This window comes from Colobus angolensis, unplaced genomic scaffold, assembly GCF_000951035.1.
Source record: "Colobus angolensis palliatus isolate OR3802 unplaced genomic scaffold, Cang.pa_1.0 Scaffold72, whole genome shotgun sequence".
Taxonomy (NCBI): Eukaryota; Metazoa; Chordata; class Mammalia; order Primates; family Cercopithecidae; genus Colobus; species Colobus angolensis.
In genome coordinates this window covers 3,154,964-3,165,508 of record NW_012120932.1, presented here as the reverse complement: position 1 = coordinate 3,165,508, position 10,545 = coordinate 3,154,964, and the positions used below count along the sequence as shown (strand labels likewise).

Here is a 10,545-nt window from a genome sequence, read left to right as displayed (position 1 = left end):
AGTTGAAGTTGAAATGGGTAAAGAATTTTGGGACTGTTGGGATCCTGTGAATGTATTTTGTATGTTTGAAGGACCTGAACTTTGGTAGTGGAGTGTTATAGACTAAATTGGGTTTCCCAAAAATTCATGTTGAAGTCCCAACCCCGTAGTGTGACTGTATCTGGAGATAGGGACTTTAAGAAGGTTATGAAGGTTAAATGAGGCCATATGGCTGTGGCTCTCTCCAGAATGACTGGTATCCCTACAAGAGGAGGAAGCCACACCAGGAAAGCATACACACAGAAAACAGGCCACGGGAGGATGTGGCCAGAAAGCAGCCATCCGCAAGCCAAGCAGAGAGGCTTTAGCAGCAGCCAAACCTACCCATACCTTCATCTGGGACTTCCTGCCTCCATAAATATGAAAATTGAGTTCTGTTGTTAAAGTCACCCAGCCTAGGGTACTTTGTTATGGAATCCCTAGCAAGCCAAGACAAATTGTGAATATAGAAGGTAAACCAAAATTCAACTATCTCATGATCGACGAAAGAAAGCAACGTTTTTTTTTTCCCATCCCATTTCAGGAAACTGAAGCATTTACTAGTGATTTCTGCCAGCTTCACACTCACGAGGAAAGGAAAGGTCAGAAGATCTCTTGGGGTAGGAGCTGATGACCAGACTTGGTCCTCCTATGTCTATGCAAGTGAGACTTCTGGCTAAAGCCACGTCCGCACTCCCTGCAGACATACGGCTTCTCCCCAGAATGGGTCCGCTGATGCCGGATGAGGGCAGACTTAAAGCCGAAGCCGCGCCCACATTCATCGCAAACGCAGGGCTTTTCTCCCGAGTGTGTCCTTTGGTCAGAGATAAGGTGTGACTTCTGGCCAAGTCCTCGCCCACACACTCTGTCAACATAAAGCTCCTCCTCTGAGTGTGTCCTCTGGTGTCGGGTGAGGAGCGACTTAAAGCCAAAGGCGCGCCCACACTCGGGGCACAGATAAGGCTTCTCCCCGGTGTGTGTCCTCTGGTGTCTGATGAGGGTGACCTTCTGACCAAAGCCACGCCCACAGTCAGGGCACAGGTAGGGCTTCTCCCCCGTGTGCGTCCTCTGGTGTCCAGTGAGGGTGACCTTCTGGCTAAAACCCCGCCCACACTGGGGGCACAGGTAAGGCTTCTCGCCTGTGTGTGTCCTCTGGTGCCTGATGAGAGTGACCTTCTGGCGAAAGCTGTGCCCACACTCCGCACAGACATAAGGCTTCTCCCCTGAGTGTGTGACCTGGTGACTAAGGAGGAGTGACTGCTGCCTGAAGCCGCGCCCACACTGGAGGCACAGGAAGGGCCTCTCGCCTGTGTGTGAGCTCTGGTGCTGGAGGAGCGATGCCTTCTGGCAAAAGCCTCTCCCGCACTCGGGACACACAAAGGGCTTCTCCTGCAAGTGTGTCCTCTGGTGGAGAATGAGGGCTATCTTCTGGCGAAAGCCTCGCCCACACTCCTGACATACAAAGGGCCTCTCCCCGGAGTGAATCCTCTTGTGATTAGTGAGGGAGGATGTATACCTGAAGTGTCGCCCACATTCCCTGCACACATACGGCTTCTCCCCCGAGTGCTTCCTCTGGTGTATGGAGAGGGAGGCCTTCTGGCTAAACCGACGCCCACACTCAGGACACAGGTATGGCTTCTCCCCGGTGTGTGTCCTCTGGTGCTTGATAAGGTCTGATCTCTGGCAAAAGCCTCTCCCACATTCAGGGCACACATGATGCTTCTGGTGGCTGAACAGGCTTGACTTTTTGCTAAGTCCCAGTCTGTAGTTTCCACGTATGACAGCTCCAGATTCTGAGGTGTCGACTCCCTTCAACATTGTGTCTGACCCCCCAGGACTCATCCTCTGGGCCAGGCGAAGGTCTACTCCTCCTTCTGTGTTCCCTTCCAACCATTCTACTGGCTCACCTTGATGTGGGCTGAAGAATGTCCTAGAAATTCTGCTTGGCCTCTTTCTTAATGAGGTGTTGGGGCCTTCTGTCTCTCCACTTTCTCCTTTTTCTCTAGAGCATCTTGGAGCTTCTAGTTGAAAGTCACTTCCTGCAGATGAGCTTGGGAAGATCTGTGTGGGATGACCACTTAGTGCATATTGTCTGAGGAGCTGCGAGCTAGAAAAGGCCACCAGGTGGGGAAGACTGGGCCGGAATTCTGTCCTAGGCTCTGCTAGAGAGAAAGTCTCGGTCAGAATCACCACATGGGCCTGTGGATTGCAATACCTGCCCAGCAGTTTTCTTCAGATGTTCACAACAAAGACCTCTCTTCCAACCCACAAGGGCACATTACATGCTCTATTGCAGCACAGAAAACCCACACTACAAATCAGTCCTACCAGCCAAACTAAAAAGTCCAAAAAAGCATCACAGGCAGCTTCAGCTCTATAAACTGCTGCAAGTAGAGTTACACATTGATCCTCCTCTCTTGGCCGCTGCTCTCTTGCTTTTGCTCCAGCTCATGCCTATGAAACCTTGCCTGAGAAACATTTGCTCGGCCTGCTGTTTATGCAAGAGCCAAGAACTTGGTGTCTGAGCTGCAGTAAGTAACAGACTGATTACGATCCTGAAGATGCTATAAATAAGATCTAAACATCTGAACGGGAGCCATATTTTGGGCTTCTTTGACTATGGCGACTCAAGTAAGGGGCACCCACGAATCAGATAAGCTGTAGCAAGAGATACTAGTTCCTGTGTGGAACAGGCTTTAGGCCAGGGGGCTTCCATAGCAGCCTGATGTGAGTTTTCTCCTGAACTGCTGCACCGACACTCTTAAGTCCTCTTGAAGAAGAGGAATCCCTAATGCTGCCCTCCTGGCAAACGAGGGTGCTATCCTCTAGCCTCTGGGCAGACTGCAGCCAAGTATATACCCCGAATAGCATTGCACAACACTGCACACATTGTTTTGCTCAACAATCCAGGATTTTTTTTTTTTTTTTTGAGACGGAGTGCAGTGGCCGGATCTCAGCTCACTGCAAGCTCCGCCTCCCGGGTTCACGCCGTTCTCCTGCCTCAGCCTCCCGAGTAGCTGGGACTACAGGCGCCCGTCACCTCGCCCGGCTAGTTTTTTGTACTTTTTTTAGTAGAGACGGGGTTTCACCGTGTTAGCCAGGATGGTCTCAATCTCCTGAACTCGTGATCCGCCTGTCTCGGCCTCCCAAAGTGCTGGGATTACAGGCGTGAGCCACCACACCCGGCCAACAATCCAGGATTTTTAAAAAATCTGGCGAATTAAGGAGAAGTTCAACATTTGAAGGTTAGTAATAGATGACTTATTAGCATTAAGATGTTTCAGGGATTATACATATTTTGGCTTAAGCATATTCTTATCCAAAACTGTCAAAACTATACAAATTGACTTTTTCAAAAAATTTTGTTTCTAGGTTTAAATAGGCTGCCAATTGGAGATAATACTAATTCCCATGATGGCATAAATTAAAGGCTCTGGAAATTGGCAGTGCTTTCAGCTTCCGTAAGTTGATACCATAACTCCTAGGTAATTATGGACTAAGTTCTTTTTTTTCTTTTTTTTTTTTGAGACAGAGTCTCACTCTGTCGCCCAGGCTGGAGTGCAGTGGCCGGATCTCAGCTCACTGCAACCTCCACCTCCTGGGTTCAAGCAATTCTCCCACCACAGTCTCCCGAGAAGCTGGGATTACAGGCGCACCCACCACGCCTGGCTAACTTTTTGTATTTTTAGTAGTGACAGGGTCTCACCATGTTGGCCAGGCTGGTCTCAAACTCCTGACCTCAAGTGATCCACCCACCACCCAACTCCCAAAGTGCTGGGATTACAGGCGTGAGCCACCGCGCCCAGCCCCTGGAACAAGTTTTTAAGAGCATTGACCAGAAATGTACCCCGCAAGTAGCAACCCATAGCAAGAAACTGAATCAGGGCTTCGAGTGCCCTATCAGAACAGAAGTGAAGAATTTAATGGAATTAAACTATTTAACTGAAGACCCTTAGTTTAAGGCAGACGATTATAAATAGAATACTGATTTATATGTTATTCTGTTAACTATTTTTAATCACAAAATATTTATTTCTTATTTTTGACCATACTATTCCTAAGAAAAACTCCTTGTATCGTTGATTAGAGTCAGTAAGATCATATCTGCAAGAGGGAACTTAAGCAGCTTTAGGGATTGCCATTCACATTCCATCTGGAATACAGAGAAGGTCCTTCGTATTAAAATATTCCAGTGGAAAAAGATGTGAGTTTTGCAAGATTACAGCATACAAAGTCACTACACATAAATCCATTTTATTTCTATGTACCATCAATAAACAACTGAAAATTGACACTTAAAAATAGCATCAAAAAATACAATACTTAGGGGCAAATCTGACAAGAGATATGTAAGGCCTGTATACTAGAAATGACAAAACAATGCCGACAAAAATGAAAGAAGTCTTATGTAAATGGAGAGCCACACTGTGTTCACATATGGTAAGACACAGTATTATTTACATGTAAGTTCTCCACAAATTGATACAGATTCAACTTGATCCCAATCCAAATCTCAGTAGGCATTTTTGATAAAAACTGACAAGCTGATTCTAAAACTCATATAAAAAAAAAAAAAGAATAACGAAAAGAACTTGCAAAATAAAAAGCAAAGATGGAGGATATTTTATTTTATTTTGAGATGGAGTCTCGTTGCACTTTGCCTGAGCTGGAGTGCAATAGTGCGATCTCGGCTCACTGCAACCTCTGCCTCCCAAGTTCACACGATTCTCCTGCCTCAGCCTCCCAAGTAGCTGCGATTAGAGGTGCACACCACCACACTCAGCTAATTTTTTTTGTATTTTTAGTAGAGATGGGGTTTCACTATGCTGGCCAGACTAGTCTTGAACTCCTGAGCTTGTTATCTGTCTGCCTTGGCTTCCCAAAGAAGATGGAGGATTTACAGTGAGTTCAAGACCTAATAAACCTACAGTAATCAAAACTGCGGTATTGGCATAGAGACACTAACAGAGGAGTAGAAAAAAATATAAAGTCCAGGTATAGACCTATCATACATGGTCAACTGGTTTTCCACAAAAGTACATAGGAAATTCAGTAAAGGGTAGTCTTTTCAATAAATGGTGCTGGAAAAATTGGATATTTGTATGCCCTTCCTCCCCTAAAAAAAGGGGAAGTCTGAATTTATGTACATTTTTATATTTACTCAAAATAGGCGTATAGACCTAAATGTAATTAAAAATTATAAAATTACTAAAAGAAAAAAATGAGAATCTTTTTGACCTTAGCTTAGACTAAAATTTCTTAAATACACTACCAAAACTGTAATTCATAAGAGAAAAAATTGAAAACTGGATTTCATCCCAGTTAAAAATTTCTCTTTGAAAGGCACTAGTAAGATTATAAAAAGTAAACCACAGAAAAAATGTTTGTAAATCATATATCTGATAATGGACTTCTATATAGAATACCTGAAGAACTCTCAAACTCAATAATACAAAAATAAGAAACCACATTTTTACATGGGCAAAAGATGTGAAAACACACTTCTCTAAAGAAGATATAAGATGGCAAATAAGTGCATGAAGATACTCAACGTCATCGGTCATTAAGAAAATGTCAAAACCACAGTAAGATGCCACTCACTACACAGCTATAAGAATGTCTGAAATTAATACAATAACCAAGCCAAGTTTCGACAGATACGGAACACCTGGAGCTCTCATACACTGCCGTGGGAATGTGAACAGGTGCAGCCACTTTGGAAAGCAGTTTGTGAGTTTCTTCAAAAGTTAAAGATAGACTATATCCATCATCATAGAACCCAGCCATTCCAGGCCCAGGTATTTACTCAACAGAAATGAAAGCATTATATTCACACGAGAACTTGCATGCTTGAAACAGCTTTATTTGTATTTGTCAAAAATGAAAACCCAAATATCTTTCCATAGGTCAGTATTAAAATGTGACCTAGCCACATAAACGAATACTCAGCAATAAAAATTAATAAACTACTGATACACACATCATAGATAAAATTCAAAATAATTATGCTGAGTGAAGAATCCAGCTGTATCCTGTATAATCCAGTTATACAAATTCTAGAAAATGCAGACAAATCTATAATTATAGAAAGCTGATCAGTGGTTGCCCAGGTACAGGGGAGGACAGGAAGGAGTGGGAGGTAGGATTACAGTGAGGCAAAAGAAAACTTTCAAGGATGACAGCCATGCTTGTTACTTTAGTTGTGGCAGTGGTTTCACGCATGTATACATATACCAAAACTAACCAAATTTTACACCTAAATAAGTGTAGTTTACTATACCTTAAAAACATATCTTATACCTTAATTACTGTATCTTAATAACATTTTTATCATTATTTTACTTTTTTTTTGAGACAGAGTCTCACTGTGTAGCTTAGGCTGGAGTACAGTGGTGTGATCTCAGTTCATTGCAACCTTCGCCTCCCAGGTTCAAGCGATTCTCACTCCTCAGTCATCTGAGTAGCTGGTATTACAGGCATGCGCCACCAGGCTCGGCTAATTTTCGTGTTTTTAGTAGAGACAGGATTTCGCCATGGTGGCCAGGCTAGTCTCAAACTCCTGGCCTCAGGTGAGGCCACCTCAACCCACCTCAGCCTCCCAAAGTCTGAGATTACAGGCATGAGCCACTGTGCCCAGCCCATTTTTATATAACAAAATTTTTTTAGAAAGACAAAAGCACTCAGTTGCTACATAGTGTAACACCAGCTAGATAGTTATATTTAAAAGCAAAAAACAAAACAAAAATAAAATGCCAGGAAACCATGAAAATAAACAAGAAGATAAAGCAGGCAAAAATTAATTTCTATCTCCCAGCATTCATATAAAATTAATTCTGGTTAAAGACCTAAATGTTTCCATAATTTATATGGGAGTTCTACAAATCAATAACAAAAAGAATAGATCCACTGAAAAGTAGGCAAATACCTTGAATGGTCAAATCACAGATGGGGAACCAGGAAGGGCCAAGCAACATATGAAAAGATGCTCATGCTCACTAGTAAGCAACTTAAAAGCCCGTCTGAGATTTCACTTCCAGCTGAATAGATGGATAAAACATGAGGTCTGACAATCCCAAATACTGGTGAGGATGTGCAACAAGAATTCTCATAGACTCCTGCTGGGAGCATAAGCTGCCATGTCTACTTCAGAACACAAGTTGGCATAACTTATGTAAGTTGAGGCTATGCATGTCTGTGAACCAGCTACTACACACCTAGGTATATATCTTTTTTCTTTCTTTCTTTCTCTGTGGGATGGAGTCTCGCTCTGTCGACCAGGCTGGAGTGCAATGGCGCAGTCTCAGCTCACTGCAACGTCCGCCTCCCAGATTCAAGAAATTCTGCCTCAGCCTCCCGAGTAGCTGGGATTACAGGCATGCACCACCATGCCCGGCTAACTTTTTTTAGTAGAGATGGGGTTTCACTATGTTGGCCAGGCTGGTCTCGAACTCCTGACCTTGTGATCCACCTGCCCCAGCTTCCCAAAGTGCTGGGATTACAGGCGTGAGCCACTGAACCTGGCTGGTATATATCTTAAGAGAAACTCTTGCACGTGTTCCCAAGGAGGCATACAAGAATACAGAGCAAGATTATTTCATAGTCAAAAAGTTGGAAACAACTTAATAATATTATGTGCAGAGAAGTTTACAGACATGCAAAACAACACCCTATATGAATGAAGAACCCATCAGATGGAATAAAAGGATAAAGGCAGTCATGGAATGCTAACTCAGAAAACAGAGGCGGAGGAACAGGACACAATCAGGAAAAGTATGGGGCTATTACCTGGCTTTATAACATGCTATCTCTCAGGCTATAGGGCTGCCCCAACCCTACTCATTGTACAGTTTTTCATACCTTGCTGTAATCTTAAATAATCTATGATAAAAGAAACAGAGTTATGAGAATTTACAGGATAGAAATGATGCACAAAAAAGCTATCAGGTTAAGAATAGAAACTGGCTGGGCACGGTGGCTCACGCCTATAATCCCAACACTTTGGGAGGCCAAAGCAGATGGATTGCCTGAGCTCAGGAGTTCGAGACCAGCCTGACCAATATGGTGAAACCCCATCTCTACTAAAAATACAAAAAAATTTAGCTGGGCATGATGGCGGGCACCTGTAGTCCCAGCTACTCAGGAAGCTGAGGCAGAAGAATCACTTGAACCCAGGAGGTAGAGGTTGCAGTGAGCCGAGATCCTGCCACTGCACTCCAGCCTGGGTGACAGAGCAAGACTCTGTCTCAAAAAAAAAAAAAAAAAAAAAAAAACAGGGGCAGAGGACTTAGTCTCAAAGGACAGGTACTGTTTTGAAGATCACGCCAACCACATGAGCCCAAGAATGGAGAAATCCTAAATATGCTCGAGACAGGAAGCCAAGTGAGGAGTGAGGCTCCCTGACGGAGGAAGGAGATGGAATGCCAGGGGTGCCCTCTCCTGGGGGGAGGCACACAGTGTGGAAGGCAGGCAGTGCCATGCAGCCTTTCCCAGTGGCCTAGGAGGCCTGAAGAAGAAGAACTTCCTCCTAGCACCTCAAAAACAGCCCCTCCTTCCTTACCTGCTGAGCTCCTCACCACCCTGCACCCTCGCCTGCCCAGGGTTCCCCACTCACCTAGATAAAGGTCCAGAAGATGTTCGTTCTCCTCTCTCCAAGGTTCGTTCCCTTGCTCCAGCTGTTCGATGAGTTTTGGTTTGGAAAATGCAATTCCTACTCACAGAAAAAAAAAAAAAAAAAACAAGGTGATCTTGAGTTAGTGGTTTAAGAGGCTATCTCAGAACTCAGAGCCAACCCAGGAATGCAATAAACCCGGAAGGTGATAGGGAGGTGCAGGGGTGGAGTAAACAATGAATGCTGAGACAGGATGAATACAGGGAGGGGATCCTAGACCTAAAAGCAATATGTTGATTCTACCCTGTGCTTGAGTCAATAAAAATATTCCTCCTTTTGAAGGAAGATAACCTTAGAGGAGGAGCCCAGCCAAGGTAAACAGGCCTGAAATGCAGTGTCAGACACACCACACGCTCACAGCACACACACACACACACACATAAAACTGCTCTACTAAAGTCAGGCATTCTCTGGGGGAATAGGGGAAAAAACTGTTTTTCTTTCTGAGTCAGAAGCATGGCAGCTGCTACGTAAGAGATTAAAATGCCCACAAGCAGAATCTGAAACCTTAAACAGGCCAGCCTTACCCAGGGAGACCAGATGGCTGTAGTTCTCCAGCATCACCTCCCTGTACAGGGTCCTCTGAGCAGAACTCAATAGCTTCCACTCCTTCTGGGTGAAGGCCACAGCCACATCCCGGAAGGCCATCAATGCCTGTAACACAAACACATCCCTGCTCACTCAACAGCCAGCCATGCCCACTAACCAACTTAAGCCACTAACCACAGTCAAGGCAGAAAGAAAGCAGTCCTACAGCACCCAAGTCAGATGTATAGATCCTGCTTTTAACCTGAAACCTGGTTCCATATGTTCAAGACTATTCATCCCCTCCATACACTGATGCTGGTTCTCTTTCTGGGCTCTCTGTTGTACTGATCGAACACACGTTTGATTATCGCGGCTACACAGCAGGACTTGAAATCAGGTAAACCAATTCCTCTCACTTCATTCTCCATGTTAGAAGTTGATTTAGCTATTTTAAAACAGCCTGTGCCTTTCTATGCAAATTTTACAATAATCTTGTCTATATCTCCAAAAGCCCTTGCTGAAATTTTGATAGGATTCCCATTAAACCTGTATATCAATTTGGTGAGAACTTACATCCTTACTATGTTGGATCTTCAAATCCATAAACATAGTATGTCTCTCCATTTGTTTAGACAGTCTATGATTTATTTCATCAATATTTTGTGATTTTCTGCAAACAGACCCTACACGTTTTGTTAGATTTACACCTAAGAATTTCTTCAGCTTTCTTCTTTTTTTAGTAATTTTAATGGTATTGTATTTTAACTTCAGTGACCATATGTTCATGCTATGACATGATACAACTGTTTGTCTGTTTTATCTTCTACACGGCAACCGGACTAAACTTACTTAGCTTTAAAAGCTTTTTTTCCCTTCATTCCTTGAGATTTTCTACACAGACAATCACGTCCTCTGCAAATAGGAACAGTTTCATTTCTTTGCTAATGTGGTTAGAACTTCCAGCGCTATGCTGAATGAGAGTGGTAAGAACAGATATAACCTTGGTTTGTTCCCAATTGTGGAAGGAAAGCATTTAATCTTTCACCATTAAGAATGCTGTTCTGGCAAGATGCAGTGGCTCACGTCTGTAATCCCAGCACTTTGAGAGGCCAAGGTGGGTGGATCACGAGGATAGGAGTTCAAGACCAGCCTGGCCAAGATGGTGAAACACCACCTCTATTAAAAATACAAAACTTAGCTGGATGTGGTGGTGCACATCTGTAGTCCCAGCTATTTGGGAGGCTGAGGCAAAGAATTGCTTGAACCTGGGAGGCGGAGGTTGCAGTGAGCCGAGATTGCACCACTACACTCCAGCCTGGGCAACAGAGCAA

The 10,545-nt window shown here is 43.9% G+C and overlaps 1 protein-coding gene across 3 annotated transcripts in view; it reads right to left on the bottom strand.

Moving 5' to 3' along the window:
* ZNF169 (zinc finger protein 169) overlaps positions 1-10,545 on the bottom strand; it is a 42,623-nt gene continuing 32,078 nt past the window's right edge. The window contains exons 3-5 of one of the 3 annotated variants that reach the window (XM_011927479.1): positions 9,214-9,340; positions 8,630-8,725; positions 1-2,544 (exon numbers count right to left, since the gene is read on the bottom strand). In XM_011927479.1, the coding sequence (XP_011782869.1) occupies positions 622-1,860 (1,239 nt within the window). In that variant the 5' untranslated portion in view covers positions 1,861-2,544; positions 8,630-8,725; positions 9,214-9,340 and the 3' untranslated portion in view covers positions 1-621. The remainder of the gene's footprint in view (positions 2,545-8,629; positions 8,726-9,213; positions 9,341-10,545) is intronic. The other 2 variants (XM_011927477.1, XM_011927478.1) reach the window with 2 other exon arrangements.